Here is a 20,400-nt window from a genome sequence, read left to right on the forward strand (position 1 = left end):
AAAACAAGTCCTGAAATATCTGGGAGAGCGCTTCCGGGTCAAGTTTAGCCTTCCTGACTGGTATACAGACGAGCAAGTGGCAAAGCACCTTATAGAGTAAGCCCAACAGCAATTATTATGGTTCATATGTTTGGTCTCTTACCTACGGTCCATTTAGCTGCATTCATTGTATGGTGGCTGCAACCAGGAAATCTATTACCATTTGAATCCCTGATTGCTTTTGTAAGTGTATCCTCCGTATCGCTTCATATTTCAGTCATTGCATTGCATATATGGTTTAGTTTTCTCCGTATTGGATTTCTTTAGCCATCACTGCAAGAAACCTATACTTCTATCTTTCTGAAACAATGTATTTTAGTTTTGACCTGTAACGGTTGATATGGCCAGTAGCTGGAGCTCATGGAAATCTATGTTGTGTACACCTTGATATGTATGCTGTCCCCTGTGTACACGTAGAACAGAAAAGTAGGGCTTAGGGCAGTGGTTCCCAAACTTTGGTTGGTTCTCCATCATTTCATCAAGGCACCCTTAAGCCAAAATAATTACCGAACGGTCCCTTTTTTAAAGTATTTGCTAATTTAAAGCAAAGTCGCAGCCCCATTTTCACTGGGTCAGGTGAAGCAAATCCCCGATAAGCCACGGTTCATACTGGTGAGACTATTATCTCTTTAGTGCCACTTATACTCATAATGCCCTCTTTAATGCCGATTATATGCATAATGCCCTCTGTAGTTCCATTTACATATAATCGCCCCTTTAGTACCACTAATACACATAATAACCCCTGTAGTTCCACTTATACACAATACACCGTCTATTGACACTTATACCCATAATGCGTCCCTCCATTGTTTGGAAACAACGGGCTCGGGCCAGCCTATATACACAGGGACAGTTCTATCCTGAGGCAGTGCCAGCCTATAAATAGGTTGCAAATAGACCATTCGCCCCCTGAGACCAGGCACTCCTCCATACCACCCTCACACACCCACACCCCAGCACTGCACAAAGCACCCTCCCTCACACATCTATACCCCATCCCTGAACCCCCATCCCTGAACCCTGTACCCTTCATCACATGTCCATATTCCCAGCACCCTCCCTCACACCCACATCCTAACCCTGCACCTTCCCTTGCACACCCATACCCCAGCCGTGTACCCACCCTCACACATCCATACCCCAGCACTGCACCCTCCCTCCCTCACACATCCATACCCCAGCCCTGAACCCTGCACCCTCCATCACATGTCCATATTCCCAGCACCCTCCCTCACACCCACATCCTAACCCTGCACCTTCCCTTGCACACCCATACCCCAGCCGTGTACCCACCCTCACACATCCATACCCCAGCACTGCACCCTCCCTCCCTCACACATCCATACCCCAGCCCTGAACCCTGCACCCTCCATCACATGTCCATATTCCCAGCACCCTCCCTCACACCCACATCCTAACCCTGCACCTTCCCTTGCACACCCATACCCCAGCCGTGTACCCACCCTCACACATCCATACCCCAGCACTGCACCCTCCCTCACACACCAATACCCCAGCCCTGCACCCTCCCTCACACAGACACATACCCAAAGCCCAGCCCTACCAAAGTCACCTGTATTATTTCAGTTCTGTTACTGTAGCAGCAGGAGCAATATAATGGAGTCTGTCTGGTCCAAGTTCTGAGTAGGTGGCGGAGCAGGGGGCGGCTGCAGGCTATCTATGATGCAGCACTGTGACTGGACGGAGGAAGCCTGGAGGCGGGCACTGCACTCGGATGAGAGACTGTCAGTGGTGAGGACAGACTCTTTAATCTCTCTCCTCCCAGAATGTGGAGAAGCGTTGACGCACATCTGCCACCACCCCCTGTCGTGATCATACTCTGGCCATGTGAGCACATCGCGCCCGCAAACCACAAACGGCGCTGACTATGCTCACTACTGGACCTGCTCTGACCTGCTCTCTCCATGTTAGGGCCGTCGGCACACAGTTTGGGAACCACTAGCTTAGGGAAAGCACATGGAATGAAAATGTATTCTGTATGATGGGGAAGATATCTCTGGGATAGCTGGCTCTAAGGAAATGCTTTCCCAGTTAGTCACCATACACCTGTCAGATTGGATTTAGGTGTCTGCAATTGTGGCAATGAGCAGTTCACCACCGAGTCGTGTGTTCATGCTACTAATTAAAACAAAGAAAAAGGCTACTATGTTGGGAGGCACTCTCCAAGATGTGTGCTCAAAATGCAGGCTGAAAAATCGGCATTTTGTCCTAAATTCGTCGATTCGCATTTGAATCCCTGGATTGAAACCTTCAATCCCGCGATTGGTACCCCCATGGAAAATTTATGGGGTTGGGCCCCATTTACATATGTTTTTTGAAGCAGGGACATCCCAGGTTGGCACCTTTCATACTGAACTCGGGATGACCCTGCATTTCTGGGAGAATGTCATTAGAAATGGACTTTTTAGGCCACAACTTGCTGCTGCCTACGGACGATGCCCCGCAATGCCAGGAACTTCGCAATGTTATGGTATATATGGGCATTCTTAACAGTGCCTGTAATCTGGCACTGTATCGCCTCTTCCCCTCTAATGTTTAGAAGCTCCCTCACCTCATCATTTGTCCGACATTCTTAGTTTTCAGGCCTGCAGTGGTTAAATAGCACTTCTGGGGTCTGTTGTGCCACCGTGCTTGCACAGTGTCTTCCTGCAGCTGTGTGATGCCTCTGCAGGTAACTGGAAATCCACAACATCAGGAAGTTGCCCTGCATAGCCCATCCGCAGAGGCAACACAGGAAGGAGGGACATGTCTCTGCACCATTCATAACCGCCCTTAACCCGGGAATCCCGGGAGCAACTCTGGTACCTAGCAGGGTTGAAATCTTGGGACATTTGGATTTTGGGGTTGCCAGCTGACTGACCGGCAGTCGGGATTCCGACAGTCATTTTACCGACGTCGGAATCCCAACTGCTAAAAGCCGGACACACAAGCAGTGGCTATTCTCCCTCATGGGGGACCACGACCCCCATAGAGGGTGAATAGAATAGGTGGCGAGCGCAGCGTGCCACTGCGACCTCAGCGTGGCGAGTGCATCGAGCCTGCATGGGGCATCATTGCGCTCACCCCAGTATCTTGAGTCCCCGCAGTCGGGTTTCCAATTGTTGGTGTGTTATAACACACCGGTACCCTTTCACATCAGCAGTTGTTCCTGGGGCCAACCCTGGAATTTTGGCTGGTGTGAAAGGGGTATTAGTATATGGCTCAGATGCTGACCCGATGCTACTGACCCCCGGCGGTGCTGCTGTTCAGAACAGTGAGCTGTAGTGGCATGGCGGCGGCCGGGCTATGCAGCTTGACTCCTGACATCATGCTGCACAGCCTGGCCACCGCCACGTCTGTCCACACTGTCCCGAATCCGGTTCCCCGGCCACCCGCCCGCTGTACTGCTCCCAGCTGCTTGCCTGCTGGAGATGGTCCTGCTGCTGCCTGTTAACACTGCTGTCTAAGGGGCAGTTGGGGATGGGGAGGATTGGCAGGGAGGGTTTGTAGGCCTTCATAGTGATACGTGCTTGTGGGCCCCTTTATTCCTACTTAGCACTATACACTTTCCACATGCTACTATACAACAGCAATCCAGCAGACTCTATTTTCTTCAGGGTGAGGATCACAAAGGAGAAAATTGAGACCTCCACCTTGCACTGCACTGGCTGCAACAAGGGGTTGCCCTAAAGACCTCCATGCTGAGACCAGCCCACTGCTATGTTATGCCTGGTGCCGATGACTGACTCTCTCGCTCCTTGTCCTATATACCTGTCGGGAAGACGAGTGAGCAGTAAAAGTTATGCGCCTTTTAGTTACTGCCACAACCTTTTCATTTAAACTCTACTTGACAGCACTCCTGTGTGCAGCGATTTACACAATATACCTATGGATTACCCGCTCAATGTTTTACAACAAAGGGCATAGGCGGTACCCCTGGCTTTTACTGTCATAGCAGTCGGGTTGAAATGTACTTTACAGATTCAGTGACCGAGAACTAGCAATTCTTGATATTGCATCAGAAATACTCGCACATTTTTGCGCAGTGACATGCAAAATATACCTACGGATTACTCCCTCAGTATTTGCTATAGCAGTTCGGTTGAAATGTATTTTGCAAGTATAATGACTGATAATATTTACAGAGACCCATACGTTCTTGAATTATAGTACTTGTGTGAGAAATATCAACTGTCAACAACTGTCATGTGATTTGCTATAGCCAATAAGATCCTGCTTTGAAATCAGAGTAAATCAAAGCCTGCACATCTCTTGAAATATCTCCAGCTTTGAGAGTATAGCTAAAAAAATCTGTCCCATGGTTTACGTACTGGCATCCAATGATAAAATCCTATATACAGTATGGATCCAAATTAATTGGAATACATTTCACAGGAGGTATAAGGGTCATCCTATTCACTGACCAAAAGTATCATTTATTCTGCGCAAATATATTATAGAAATGTATACTTCTATACCGGAGTGTGACACCGGGGTCTGGAAGCCACTTCCCCCATCCAGCAGCTGGAAAACTATAAGTATACAAATTCTAAAACCATGTGCACATAGGTGGGACTGGACTGAGCTAACATTAACCTACTAACCCATTTGATTATAATGGAGTGATCTCTTACAAAATCTCTGCATGCATGCAATTAACCATATGTTTACTAATCAGCTAAACTGGGGATATGGGTTTATTATGCTGTAGGAATGTTTATGGCTGTTAAAATTGTCGACACACAGTTACAAAACTATTTTAAAAGTGTTATTATAAATCTTTTTAATAAATAAGTGAAAGTGATTTTGCACAGCGCTGCCTCTATCTTCTTTTGTTGCTTGTCCACATTTTACATACCCCATTGCCCCATGAGTGGTCTGAATTTTTCATAGCAGGAGTTTAACAAGATTCTGGAAACATTCTTTATAGATTCTGGTCCAAGTGCCCTGATGGCATCATACATATTCCATAATTAGAGCATAACTGTATATTGGGCCCTGTATGCCATTATTGCTTGTAATAAAGCTTCTACTCCTTTGCAGAGAGTGCGTTTGCATACACCTCAACTCCGACACCGATAAATTTAATATGCTTTGCTATATGACGAGGAAGCTTTTCACTTTTGCCAAAGGAGAGTGCATGGAGGAGAATCCTGATAGCTTAATGAGTCAGGAGGTGCTAACACCAGGACAGCTTTTTCTGATGTTCTTAAAGGTATGGAGTATGCTTAGATACTACAATCTTCTCTATATTTCAGTGTGCACGCTAGGCTGTTTCAGCAGGGCGCCTGATTCTAAAATGGGCCGTGACTGCCTCACGGAAACAGGCTGCGCTCTACTGTTCAAGAGTGACTAGCAGGTGGCATATGCATGTATAATATATCGTGCTGGGTTGTGTTTGTTTTATCATCATGAATTCTTAAAAAGGTAAATGCGCTTCTAGTACTACTAAAAGTTTTTTTAAAGTTTGGAAACTTAGAAAGAAGTCTATATAGTTTCTAACAAATGTGCAACACAAATCAGGTAGTCATTTCAATGTGGATTCTGATTGTATTGAAGTATTCCTTATACCGCTTTTAGGCTGCAAATGCAGGGTCGCACCGGGACTTTGAAATGGTTCAGTCCTGGTGTGACCCTGCATTTGCGGTCTGTTGTGTCATCGCATCAGCGAACCGGCAATATTGGCAGTTTGCTGACGTCATCGGGGCGGGGAGGAGGTAGCACTGCCTCCTTCATAGTATGAACGGGAAACAAACCGATTTAACCCGTTCACACTGCAAAGCAACACGGCAGCGAACCGGTAAGGACCCATCTTTTTAACCTTGCCGTGTTGCTACCGGTTTGCTGTAACCGGTAACCCCTTTCACATCGCACCAATTAACGGGTCAAACCGGCATGAACCCAGTAATTATGTGCGATGAGAAAGGGGTATAAGTAGGACATCTGTATAAAAGAAGTTACCTACAGCAGAGCACGGTCAGTCCTTAGTGTCCATAATCCTAACTGACACACTCTGACTCTCCCCTGCACTGCTTTCCTGGTCTAGGAGAAGATGGAGTCCTGGCTGGTGTCAGCTAAATTTACTTTAGACAAGCACGGCCAGAAGGCTAACCTTTTCCTGGACACAGAAGCCATCATGAAAATATTCACCCGTACCACTGAACTGACACAGCCATGTGAATACCTGCTGGCTACCGGAAATCTGCGCTCTAAATCTGGTGAGTTTACAGATAGACTGCTCAGATGATGTCTCTGAGTCATTGTGATGTAAATGCTTGATACTCTTGGTATCCTTCTAAAGATCGAGCCATATTCTTGACAATAAACTTATTTACGTAGGACAGGGCAAACTTTAGGAAATATCAATAAATTCTTCATTGTCCGTTGTTTTATTTATTTTTTGTGTAGGTCTTGGTATGCTACAGAATACAGGTCTGGTTGTTGTGGCAGACAAGCTGAATTTCATCCGCTACTTGTCTCACTTCCGCTGCGTGCACAGAGGTGCTGCATTTGCCAAGATGAGAACCACCACTGTCCGTCGTCTTCTTCCTGAGTCCTGGGGATTTCTGTGCCCAGTACACACTCCGGATGGCGAGCCCTGCGGTCTTATGAATCACATGACTGTGGTGTGTGAGATCGTGACACAGACGTGCTCCAATGATCACCTGCTGGGCCTGCTATGCTCCCTAGGTATTTCCATTTTATGCTACTAGTCTGTTGTCCTGCATTCATCTATCCCTCATATGGTGTGAGACACCTGGTGAGGTTCCTTTGCTGCATGCTTTTTCTAAATGTTACCAAACTACTTTTTTCTTCAATATTGCCACTGTCTGTGACCACAACATCATTCCCAAAATCGCACCCCAGAGTGCTGTGCGAATGGTAACCTTGGGCACATGCGCCTATTCCAGGTGCGAGAAGGGGAACTTTGTTTCAACCCAGTCACAAATATGCTGATTTCTGTATGTGAAGACATCGGCTATAGCATGGGGTGGGAATATAAATCCCTCCCCCCCCGCTCCGATGATACATCAGGGTCACTTGTAACAGACCTGTGTAACCTGGGTTGTGTACCCCCCCCCCCCCCCCAAACCCCCCCCTGCTCCGATGATACATCAGGGTCACTTGTAACAGACCTGTGTAACCAGGGTTGTGTACATTTACCTCAAAGTTGCTACCTTTTCCTTCATTGTGCTGCTGTTTCCTCAGTTTTGCATATTAATTTGCTTATAGAGTACTTGTGGATTACAGTTTTGGGAGAGCTAAGTAGCAGTGTCATGGGCATACTAAATGGGGTTATTTCATGCAATTGAGGGTAGGCGTCACATCTGTAGACTGGAGGTATTTTCTTTGAAAATCCCATTGTGACTTGCCTTTTTAGCGATCAATTTCAATAGGGCACATAGTCAATGAATTTGATCAACGTGATGGGATGAATGTAGCTTGAATACCGCATTATACATTAAGGGCTCCATACATCAGCAATTAATTGTGACAATTTTCAGATATGGAGATGATTGCCACAATTAATTGTAGATGTGTGGGCTCCCCCTTTTGGCAATCCCAATCAAAATCGCCAATCGATTGCTTAATCCGGTTTTTAAACATGCTTAATAATCTGGTATTATCTGCAGATCTTTTTTAGATGTGTGGGCATTCCCAATTCGTTTTCTTCATCTATTTACATTATGAACAGCTGAAATGACAATCGATTGGGGCAATTTCCAGATATGAAGATGCAATCTTTAGATGGAAAAATCTGCCGATCCCTGAAATAAATCTGTAATGTGTGGGCAAAGTCAAATAGATTGTAGAATCCATTTATCTGGCCAAAAAATCCCTGGATCTGGAAATCCATAAATTGTGATTGCTGATGTATGGGGCCCATTACACTATGACAGTCATGCTGACATAGAGGTTGGCTAATGACAGGACAAGACCTCTTTATATATGCAAACAAGTAATTGGCCGTATCTGCTGAATGAGAGGCTGCTGTTCATTACGGTAATTTATAGCAGCCTCCTGTTTGCGGTAACTTGTTGGAGGAGGGAGGACTCTTAATATGTATGCCGTTAGGAGATTCCATATATCACAATGTAATCTGTATTTTGCTTTTTGTAATAATACATTCTCCTTAGGTATTACTCCGGTTGATGGACTCCCAGCAAAGCCCTTTGCTGATTGTTACCAGGTTATACTGGACGGTGCTATGGTGGGCTGGGTAGAGAAAGACTTTGCGCCTAATCTTGTGAACACTCTTCGAAACTTTAAGGTATAATATCTTAATTATAACCGTTTTACTAGTGTCCATGATTCTCCTCTCATACTATATGAAGTTGGGGGGGGGGGGGGGGTGAATTTCTCTAGTTAGTGTTAATGTCCTACAGCATCTTTTTTTAAACTGTGGGTCCTGACCATCTCAACATGGGGTCACAACTCCATGTTGCTGACAATCAGACTGATGACTTGTCTGAACTCAGTCAGAGATTCAAGGAGTCTGAAAAGTCTGTTGAATTGTCTGTTATTTTAGACTCCTCCCATTACTCTGTGCCTCCACAATGCTGCCATGTATGTGCTGTCTGCTGACTACACATGTGATGTGATGACCTTCTGCAGTAACTTGCTGGGGTCCTGTAATAAATGTTATTGTCTGATGGGGTCCCAGAGCAAAATAGTATGAGGACCTCTGTCCTACAGTGATAAATTCTGTGTTTTAATCTAATTTTACAGCTTTGTTTCATGTTTTATTGTAGGTTACACAGGAAAAGAAGATGCCACCATGGACAGAGATTGTACTCATTCCTATGACTGGGAAAGCAAGTCTATGCCCTGGACTTTTCATTTTTACCACCCCCTGTAGGATGGTCCGTCCAGTCAGGAATCTGGCTGTTGGCAAAGAGGAGCTGATTGGGCCATTAGAACAGGTATGTGGAATGAAATGTTCCATTTTGTCCACTGTGGTGCGGGTGTGGAGCAGCACAAACATTAAATAACCGCATTTTTTTTATTATTTATTTTAATTTTTTTTTTACTGAAATCCTTTTTCGTTATGTCTATTCTATGCACAGATTCTTTTTTTTCCTGATCTAAAATTTCGTTAAACACTTTTTAAGAATGTTTTACCAGCAGACAAGTAGATATTGTGGTGTTCCTTAGTTTGGTGGTTGAGTGCAATAGTAAAATAGGGACGATGCATTAGTTTTCAGTCAAGGTCTGGTATAACTGCAAGGGTTACATATATTTAAAGCCACTTTTGCATGTATTGTCCTTGTGTAGCAGCTTCTGTACTAACTGTTTCCCATCTGATTCTCCTTTGTGTTACAGGTCTTTTTGAACGTGGCTATATACGAGGGTGAGATTGTGCCCGGAGTCACCACTCACCAGGAACTCTTCCCTCACAGCTTGATGAGCATTGTAGCGAATTTCATTCCTTTCTCTGACCACAACCAGAGTCCCAGGAACATGTACCAGTGCCAGATGGGTAGGTTTACTATTGTCCTGTCGGCATACACATGGCACAATATATTGGCCACCAACCATACAACACTCCATACCTGCTGTAGTTATAATATTCTCTGCAGAATTAGTTATGTAGCCAATGTGGCTGGAGTCCCTATGCACAGGTATATGATCCTATAATAGACCTGAATACATGGAAAATCTCCTCTACACATCCGTTATCCTGTTATCATACAGTAAATGAGAAAATGGATTAAATGTCTGCTGGTGCTCTCCTGGAGCCTAGGCAGTACCATGGGCACAGAAGATGGAGAAACTGTTTTTATAGGCTCTTAAAGATATTGCAGTTAAAACTAAAATGACCCAATTACATGTACAACCTAATTCAGATGGTCCGTCACTGAGCGATCCGCAGACAGGCCTCACTTTTAAACAATATCTAAAAATTCCGGTTTTTTTCTGGGTCTGAAAAAACAGTAATGTAATCTCCTCAATAGGTCCAGTGATTAAGCTTTATATACAGTATACCTAGGCACTAGGTAATGAGATTATATTGGGTACTTGTGGAGTATCATGGCTCCCACGACCTTGATTGTATGCCAAAAAATCGCATCGCATACGATCAAATCGCATGCGATGCGATCGCACCCGATTTTGCACTGAAATGCCTCAAAATGCATTGAAATGTGTAGTAAACATGTTAATTGGCCCCCAACTGTCATTTTTCACTGTGTACCACCCCCAATATCAACGCCAACCTGAAGCGTGGCGAGCGCAGCGGTACGCGTCCTACGACCTTTTCATACCCCCACTATCCACGACGGCGTGGAGTTGAGAATAGAAAGTGTGGCTAACGCACGCGGATACCTTCACAGCTATACGCGTCCCCTCGCGGGCTTCACAGGTATCCGCGTCCCCTCACGGGGCTCGCTGCGCTCGCCACGCTTCGGGCTCGGTGGCTCGCTGCGCTTGCCACACTTTCTATTCTCAACTCCACGCCGACGTGGATAGTGGGGGTATGAAAAGGTCGGAGGACGCGTACCGCTGCGCTCGCCACGCTTCGGGTTGGCGTTGATATTGGGGGTGGTGCACAGTGAAAAATGACAGTTGGGGGCCAATTAACATGTTTACTACACATTTCAATGCATTTTGATGCATTTCAGTGCAAAATCGGGTGCCATTGCATCGCATGGCATCCGATGCGATGGCATACGATTTTTGAACAAAAATCGGTAAAAATCGCATCGTATGCCACTACATATGGCATACGATGGGAGCCGTGATACTCCACAAGTACCTTATATTGTCTAAGCTTGGAACTGGTAACTGTGTTTGAGATTGTCCCTGGTTAATATTTCAGTGTCATTGCTTTGTAGGTTGACTGTAACCATTGTGTTTACCGGTTTGTTACACGGTTTTCATGCCTCTTTCACATTACCATCTATATACATAACTTTTCAGAGCTGACTGTATTGCTTCACCTTGCTACACAGACCTCTAAAGTTAGTGTTTTCCACTTTTAGTGAATAAAAAGCATTAAGGCCCCCATGCACTGCGCGACTTCTCCCTCCAGGGAAGTTGCCAGGGGTTCCCCCATGAGCCGCCCAAAGAAGTATATATTGCATGCGATCCCAGCCAAGTCTGATGCAGGCTCCGGTGCGATGCGTCCAGATAGTGAGTCTTAGCAGGAAATTTACATAGATGGGAGTTCTATTTCACATGGGATGTTGCTATGGGCAACCAATCAGATCGAGTCTGTTATCTTCTAGAGTATGCTAAATAACTAGGAAGTTGATTCTGATTGGTTGCCCATAGCAACATCCTATGTGAAATAGAACTCCCATCTTAGTAAATTCCCCCTTTTCGAGTTGGGCACTAGGGGAACAGTTAGTGTTGGCCTGTGGAGGAGGTGGGTTAAGGTTAGTGTTACATTACTTAAACAAAAAGTTGTTGTGATTTGACCGGCTGGATGCTTCGTTTCGGTATTGTGACCATCTAGATTCTAGATGATCACTGCTGGGATATCAAACCCAGCCCCTTTTCAGTCTGTAATTTACATACAGATGTAGCCAGGCTCATTCATGCTGTGATGCACATGGATTGTGGCATGCTGCATGGCGCACCAGACTACAAACGGGATCACTTATACACTTTAATGGCGTGCATATACACGCAGGTGTCAGTTGTGTGCACACTTGCTACCACCATTTATTATTTAGGTAATTCTCCTACAATGTACTGCTTATAACAAAATGCACGATTGAACAATTGATCGCTCATCCCATACAGGGCGGTATTCAATGAGCCTGATTCGCCAGGTTTTTATGGCGAATTTGTGCTGTTTGGCGAATTTCTGTCAAAAACGGTGAATCACCCTATTCAATGACCACATGGCGAATACATTTGAAGGTTTTTTTCGCCATGATTCACCGAGTAGCAATCGCTATCTTTTTATGGTGAAGTGGAATGTGAACTTTTAAAATAAAGTGTTTTGTTTTTTACATTTGGTGTCAAAAAATCAGGAATTTTATTCTGAGGGGGGGGCATGCTATTTTTATTCATGTGCTGTAAGCACATGAATATATATTTAATTTTAAAAATAATATATATATTTTTTTTTTTTTTTTTTACACAGCAGCCAGCAGGTGGCGCCAGAGCGGAGCCGCTCATTACATATTCATATATTCACTGCACGATCATTACGATCCTGTGTAGTGAATATACGCTCGCCTGCTGGCACCCCCGGGGGGGCGGCCTGTGCTGCCTGGCACCCGGGGAGCACACCTAACCCCCCACAAAGGTCTGGGCTAGGCAGAGAGACTACCATCTCTCTGCCTGGCACCGTCCTGAGGCTCCCTGCGGCAATCGCCGCAGGAGCTCATATTCGCCAGTCAGGGGCTCGCTGCCCCTGACTCGTTGAATACCGGAGCCCGCCGGCTCCGGAACGTGGCGAATGTGCAGCGAATCCAAAAAAGGATTCGCTGCACCTCGCAGGTATTCACATTGAATACCGCCCTATGTATGTATTTATTGACCGTTGCACTTGACCGTTGAGCACAAAACCGTAGTAGAAGCTTCCCTCAGCCAGCGCCTCACATTGCTAGGAGCCATATTTTTTACATCTCTAATACAGTGCACACACGTTTCCATTTAGTCTGTTTTTCTATTCAAGTTTGTTCATATAGGCAAAATCTGATGGTATTCAGCCACATTCGATGCTGATTCAATCCTGATGTGCTCCCGTTTTATCTATATCCAGTACAATATCTTGTGCAGGCAAGACAGAATACAGTCGCTAGGTCGAAAGTATGAAGGTCGACCACAAGGTCAACAGGGCTCAACACATGAAAAAGGCTGACAGAATTGGAAGGTCAACACAAGCATTAGGCCGACAATGGGAAATTCGATATGAGGTTTTTTTTTTTTACAGATCTGTACTATAAAGTTAAAATCAAATGTGTGTTTTGCTTGTGCGGTTCGAACCACAATTGATCGAATCATGATGTAATCGCAAAGTCTGTATACCCCTTAAGGACAGTGACCACTTGTTTTTCTTATTTAGAAGTTTTTTGGGTACTCTTTACCTAGAACGGCGCCCACGATTGAAATCGCGGGCATCGCGGGTAAAATCGCGGTAATCGCGGGTAAATCGCGGGTAAATCGCGGGTACATCAAAATCGGGTACCCGCGATTACCGCGATTTTCCCATAGAGAACAATGTTAAAAAGCCTGATTGACCGCGATTTTAGCGTTAAATGCCTCAATGCCCGCGATTTTCCCATAGGAATCAATGTTAAATGGGCTACAGAGCCCAAATAGCCCCAATTAACCCTTAAATGTCCCCCCAATTTTTGTACGCCACCCCACGATCCACGCCAACCCGAAGCGTGGCGAGCGGCGGCGGTACGCGTCCTACGACCTTTTCATGCCCTACTATCCACGTCGGCGTGGAGTTGAGAATAGAATAGTGTGGCGAGCGCAGCGAGCCACCGAGCCCGAAGCGTGGCGAGCGCAGCGAGCCCCGCGAGGGGACGCGGATACCTTCACAGGTAAGCGCGTCCCCTCGCGGGCTTCACAGGTGTCCGGGTCGCCACGGACACCTGTGAAGCCCGCGAGGGGACGCGTATGTGAAGGTATCCGCGTCCCCTCGCGGGGCACGCTGCGCTCGCCACGCTTCGGGCTCGGTGGCTCGCTGCGCTCGCCACACTATTATATTCTCACACCACGCCGACGTGGATAGTAGGGCATGAAAAGGTCGTAGGACGCGTACCGCCGCCCCTCGCGGGCTCGCTGCGCTCGCCACGCTTCGGGTTCGCGTGGATCGTGGGGTGGCGTTAAAAATTTTTGGGGACATTTAAGGGTTAATGGGCTCTGTGGCCCATTTAACATTGATTCCTATGGCAAAATCGGGTTGATTGAGCCATTTAACACTAAAATCGGGTCCATCGCGACTTTTAACATTGTTCCCTATGGGAAATCGTGAGCATCGCGTCGCGGGCATCGCGGGTACGTTTATGGCCGGCCGCGACGCGACCGACGCGATTTTTCAGGTTTAACATGGTTTTCAATGGGAAAATCGCGGGCATCGCGTCGGTCGCGTCGCGGGCAGGCATAAATGTACCCGCGATGCCCGCGACGGGCGCCGTTCTAGGTAAAGAGTACCGTTTTTTGTTTTATAAAACAAGAGGGTAAATGAAAGGAACACTATGTAATGTACGGGTAAATCATCTGTCTTATGTTGTCTTGTTGTCTTATGTTGTCCAGGTAAGCAAACAATGGGATTCCCACTCCTCACCTATCAAGATAGGTCGGATAACAAACTTTATCGTCTCCAAACACCGCAGAGCCCCCTGGTGCGGCCCACCATGTATGATCACTATAACATGGATAACTATCCCATTGGCACAAACGCAATTGTAGCCGTCATTTCATATACAGGATATGATATGGAGGATGCCATGGTAAGTCTTTGGTATACAGTACATGACACCTCATGTTGTTGCTGCTTATTTCACAGAACTCTGAACATTTATACTCTTCCAGAATAGATCAGAATTACATTTCCACACACACCCATTGGCGTTGCTGCACTGGTTGCAGGGGCTGCTTTGGGGCCCAGAGGGTTAGGGTGCCCCTGGCCATATAGCTGTTTACCAAGTTCCCAATATTACTTTCTAAACAGTGATCACCAGCGGGGGCAATCTGGCGATTCCCGACGCCATATGAGAGGCGCTCCATCTGTATCTCCGAACATGGTGCTTCTGATATAGGTCATTATGCAGGTTTAGATAAATAGCAGAATCTACTACTGCTATCACATACTAGGAACCTCCCAGCTTGTTAAGCGCTGTGCAGCGATGCATTCTAGTTACGAGGACATTTCAGGAATTGCAGCGATCACTGAAATAAGGGTCCACAAGAAGGCATGCGCGATACTCCAATAATTATCTTTGGTATTGTTTTTTTTTGCACAGCAACCTGAATAAGGCTCATAGACAGGATTTTCATGCACAGACTATAGAGGGGGATGTTGACAACCTGAGGCAGTTTGCATTCTTAACAATAAAGTGCGTACGCACTAGACGATGCACAGTAATATCGTTAGTTATTGTGCAGATCTTTAAAAAATAGTTGTGTAGTGTGCGTGTGTGTGTGTGTGTGCGTAAAGGTCATTGTTTGTTACCATTGAAAACGTTTGTTTACTATTATTAATCCGGATTACCTAGTATGAATAATTAGTAAATTGCTGTCTGTTTTTGTATTTTGCAGATTTTAAACAAGTCTTCATGGGAAAGAGGATTTGCTCATGGGAGTGTTTATAAAACCGATTTTATCGATCTTTCAGAAAAAGTTAAAACCGGAGAAGACAATTTAGTGTTTGGTATAAAATCTGAAGATGAACGGGTGAAAGGCAAACTAGATGAAGATGGCCTGCCACCAGTGGGCGCTGTTCTACAGTTTGGAGATCCGTACTATGGCTATCTTAATCAAAGCACTGGAGAAAATGTTGTTGTATTTTACAAGTGAGCACTGTTTTATTTGTTTTTCTAAGATTATATTGTTTTTTTTACGTTTGCTCAATGTGAAGTTTTTTTTATTTGTTTTGTTTTTTTGTGACATTATTGCACTAAATATCTTGTAATGTTTTATGTTTCAGGAGTAAAGAGAACTGTGTTGTTGACAACATCAAAGTGTGCAGCAATGACCTGGGTATTGGAAAATTCAAATCTGTGTGCATCACTATGAGGGTACCCCGTAACCCTACCATAGGGGATAAATTTGCCAGTCGGCATGGACAGAAGGGCATTCTAAGTCGTCTCTGGCCGGCAGAGGACATGCCCTTCACAGAAAGCGGGATGATGCCAGACATTCTATTTAATCCGCATGGTTTTCCCTCCAGAATGACCATCGGAATGTTGATAGAGAGCATGGCTGGTAAGTCTGCCGCCCTGCACGGTTTGTGCCATGATGCCACTCCCTTCACATTTTCTGAGGAAAACTCTGCTCTGGATTATTTTGGTGAAATGTTAAAGGCAGCTGGGTATAACTTCTATGGCACAGAGAAGTTGTATAGTGGCATTAGTGGTCTTGAACTGGAAGCAGACATTTTCATTGGAGTAGTCTATTACCAGCGACTACGTCACATGGTTTCTGACAAGTTCCAGGTCAGAACGACGGGTGCTCGGGACAGAGTGACCAACCAGCCTGTGGGTGGCAGGAACATACAAGGAGGTATACGTTTCGGAGAGATGGAGCGTGATGCCCTGCTGGCACATGGAACATCCTTCCTGCTCCATGACAGACTTTTTAACTGCTCTGATAGGTCGGAGGCCCATGTTTGTGTAGCCTGTGGCAGCCTCCTCTCTCCTCTGCTGGAAAAGCCTCCACCCTACTGGTCTTCTATGCGCAACAGGAAACACTACTGCACAGTCTGCAACCGCTCCGATACCATTGACACTGTGTCTGTGCCCTATGTATTCCGGTACTTTGTTGCGGAATTGGCAGCTATGAACATCAATGTAAAACTGACTGTGCAATAATGGACAAAAATAAAAAATATATCCTTAGTGCCTTGTCAAAAGCAGTATAAGCCTTTTGGTTTAGTACATACTATAAAATGAAATTATATTGAATTACAAGAACTTTGTGGATTTTTAATATGCTTTATAGCATAAAAAAACAGAAATGAGCTGGTACCAACCAGTACATCAATTCCCAAGCATTGGTGGCTACAGACAGAGCTAATGTTATGAGGTCATCATGCATTGCCAGTTCTTTTAGATCATGGCCAACAGACCAACCTACATGCATTCTATGTGACTATATACCCTATTCTAATAATATTAGAGTATTCATATGAAGCTGTGACACCGTAGAAGGGCTCCAATAGGCCAAGTTTGATTATCCAGTTTATCTGTATCCGCCATCATGGTTTTTCTTTTTTTCTGGCCAAGTCCATTTCTGTAAGCAAAAAGAAAACGTCATACACGAGGAAGTGATAGGAGCTGATGTGGGCTCTTAATTCAAGCAGCTTTGAAAATAGTGGGGCAGTCACTCACACAAAATATAAACAAAAGCAAAAAACACTGCTAATTTAGAGGAAGAGTTAATCAAAAAACATATTTAAGTAGTGAAAAATAACATTTAAGGCCCATACACACTTATACCTCTTTCACATGGCACAAAATAAATGGGTTCATGCCAGTTTCTTGCCCGGTTATTGGTGCGATGTGAAAGGGGGTTACCATTTACAGCTAACCAGTAGTAACACGGCAATAGGTACCGGGTAAAAAGTGTTCTTACCGGTTCGTTGCTGTGCAGTGTGTACGGGTTAATTGGGTCAATCTGAGCAGACTGCACATGAAGGGTTGCACCGGGAATGAACCGTTTCAAAGTCCTGGTGCGACCCTGCATTTGTGGTTTGAAAGCAGTATAAAAGATTGTTTCCTATCTGGCTGGTTGGAATGAAAATCTGGAAACACAATAAATAAACTTTTTGCTCCCAAAAGCTGTAAAATGGACAAAAACAGCATAAATGGATTTAAAAAAAAGAAGAGAGAGAAAAGTATGTATTTTGAAGGGCGCACCTAAATTTGCTAAATGAGCAGCAATCTGCAAAAATGGATTTAACCAATTTGTCTGAATTACATTCTTTCTTTTTTCCATGTTTCGGAGCAAATGGTTATTTGTCACTTGCTCCCAGAATTTGAATGGGCCTTTTATTCTTAAAAACAGTATATGTATCTCTAGGTGGTGCAGAAAATACTTAGATTCAATTTAAATGGCAGTCTTTCTCTAGTAATCCATAGTTAGTGAGCAGTGAATAAGTCCTGTTCATATAATGACCTCACATTGAGAAACCGTAGATAAGGGGGGGTGCAATCCAAATTATAGTAGCTTGACACTCACTAGAATATGATCCCACGCCACAAAAACTCACATTAGCGAGTTTTTCAAAAGTTTGACAAAGCTGGTTAATCCAGCTAAATGCGTCAGTTGTACCTTCATTTGCAGTTTTCCCTTTTGGAATATTGCACTCAACCCTCCACCATTGGACCCCAGCACGGGAACTACCTTAACAGGGCTTACCTTCCACCCAGACCAGACATCAGGACCCATTCAGGGACATCCAACCTCCCAATGTGAGTTTATGCGGCGTGGGATCCTATTCTAGTGCGTGTTGGTTGAGCTACTATCACTTGGACTGCATATATTGTCTACAGCATCTAGGTCGACATGGGTCAATGTCGACACAAGCATTACATCAACATGGGCAAGGTCGACAGTCAATATGTCGACATGGGGCTTTTTACTTTTTTTTTTTGTGCCGACAGGCTGTATTTCATGCCCTACCATCCACTAGGGCGTGGTGGGAGAATAAAATAGTGTGACGAAGGGACGCGGTGCAATGTTTCAGTGTCCATCTCGACACGACATGTGCCGACAGGCAGTATTTCATGCCCTACCATCCACTAGGGCATGGGTCTTCCACCTGTGGCCCTCCAGATGTTGTGAAACTACAAGTTCCAACATGCATTGCTACATTTTTTCCTATAAGAACATGCCAGAACGGTCAGGGCATGCTGGGACATGTAGTTCCACAACATCTGGAGGGCCACAGGTTGAAGACCTGTGCACTAGGGCATGGTTGGAGAAAGAAATAGTGTACCGAGCGTACTGTACCCGAAGCATGGCAAGCACAGAGCACCTCTGTCCATCTCCGTGTAGACATTTGGGTAAAAAAACTGTGGAAAACCCCATGTCGACCTTGCCCATGTCGACCCAATACGTGTGTCGACCTAATGACCTGTCGACCTAGTGGTGTCGACCCAGTTGCTGTAGACAATATGATCCACACCCCTATCTACTGTGTCTCAATATGAGGTCATTATAGGAACAGGACTTATTCACTGCTCACTAAATATGGACTACTAATGAGAGACTGCCACTTAATTACATCTAATTATTTTCTGCACCACCTCGAGGTACATATACTGTTTGTAAGAATAAATGTTCTTGTTCATACCTTGAATGTTTATAGAGTAGCCCTTTGAGTGCCAACATCTGTGAGATGTGCAAAATATCTGCTAAAAAATGCCAATATCTCTGAGAGATGTAAGATATCGGCTAAAAATGCTCACATTTGTTATAGAAATTCAAATTAAAAATCTGGTGTTAAAGATATAGGGGCAGATTTATTAAGCTTGGAGAAGAGATAAACTGGAGATAAAGCGGAGAAAAGGTAAAAGGAGATAAAGCACCAGCCAATCAGCTGTGTTTGAAAAAGACAGTTGGGAGCTGATTGGCTGGTGCTTTATCTCCTTTTACCTTTTCTCCACTTTATCTCCAGTTTATCTCTTCTCCAAGCTTAATAAATCTGCTCCAGAATTTCATATATAATGTAAACATTACAGGTCATTAGGATGAATAAAAATGTTTGGCAATTTTTACACCAATTTTGACACATTCACTTGCCACTCAAAGGGTTAACGCTTAGCGTGTGTTTCTTTCTTGTGTCCATTTCTGTAAGTAGCACATTGTGGAACCGTATAGCCGAATTAAATGTATTTCTCTTTTATAACTGTTTTACTTCCATTTAAACATTTGCACTCCTGCTGATATGACAGGATTAGCAGAGACCTAAGGGGGTGTACACATGGAGCGATCCTTCTTAGCGATTTGGACAACATAGTCAAAATTGCTTAGAAGGTTCGTAAAGATCGCTGTCAAGGTAAATAAATTGTCCTATAATATTGCTTAGTAAAGAGGCCAGGCAAGAATATTTTGACTAGATCGCTGGCAGTCTACTCTAATTTGCTGGTATTCACTGCTGAGGGAGATATTCACTAGGCGATCTGCAATGAATACCAACCAAGTATCTTAATTCTAGTCTAGTCAAAATCTCCCATAGACAAAATCGCTTAGTCAAAATCACTATTGCATCTAGTATCTATGTGCTGTTTTCTAAGCAATCTGACTAGATTGCTTAGAAAGTAAGCATAGATTGCTTAGAAAGTAAGCACAGATCTCTCCGTGTGTATGCCAGGAGAGATTAATTATCTCCTGCTAACTAAATCAGTGCATGCAGTCAAAATCTAGTCAGATTGTTTAGCAAGTAACTGCAAATCTCTGTGTACAGAATGAGAGATACTGAGTGCAATCTCTCATTCTGAACAACTACCAGCCTTTTTGGACACCAGGAAATCACCTACCCTAAATAGCTTAGCAAAATTGCTTAGCACATATCTCTACGTGTGTAAGCCCCTAGAAAGTTGCTCACTAGCAAAAATCGCTCCGTGTGTACACCCCTTAAGGTAAATGCAATAAAGAGGGAGTTTTAATGACTCAATTGTGTGTTTTGTATTTATGGTTCACAAAATACAAACCAGTGTTTAATAT

General features: G+C 44.5%; 1 protein-coding gene across 1 annotated transcript in view; it reads left to right on the forward strand.

The window, feature by feature from the left end:
* Positions 1-17,773, forward strand: part of POLR1B (RNA polymerase I subunit B) — a 27,435-nt gene extending 9,662 nt beyond the window's left edge. The window contains exons 6-15 of the mRNA XM_083175990.1: positions 1-96; positions 5,086-5,257; positions 6,089-6,260; positions 6,451-6,732; positions 8,181-8,314; positions 8,796-8,966; positions 9,367-9,523; positions 14,266-14,462; positions 15,271-15,524; positions 15,659-17,773. The exon at positions 1-96 is cut by the window's left edge and continues 128 nt beyond it. Coding sequence (XP_083032116.1) covers positions 1-96; positions 5,086-5,257; positions 6,089-6,260; positions 6,451-6,732; positions 8,181-8,314; positions 8,796-8,966; positions 9,367-9,523; positions 14,266-14,462; positions 15,271-15,524; positions 15,659-16,541 — 2,518 coding nt within the window. The 3' untranslated portion in view covers positions 16,542-17,773. The remainder of the gene's footprint in view (positions 97-5,085; positions 5,258-6,088; positions 6,261-6,450; positions 6,733-8,180; positions 8,315-8,795; positions 8,967-9,366; positions 9,524-14,265; positions 14,463-15,270; positions 15,525-15,658) is intronic.
* The last annotated feature ends 2,627 nt before the right edge of the window (positions 17,774-20,400 follow it).

This window comes from Crinia signifera, chromosome 3, assembly GCF_055691185.1.
Source record: "Crinia signifera chromosome 3, ASM5569118v1, whole genome shotgun sequence".
Lineage (NCBI taxonomy): Eukaryota > Metazoa > Chordata > Amphibia > Anura > Myobatrachidae > Crinia > Crinia signifera.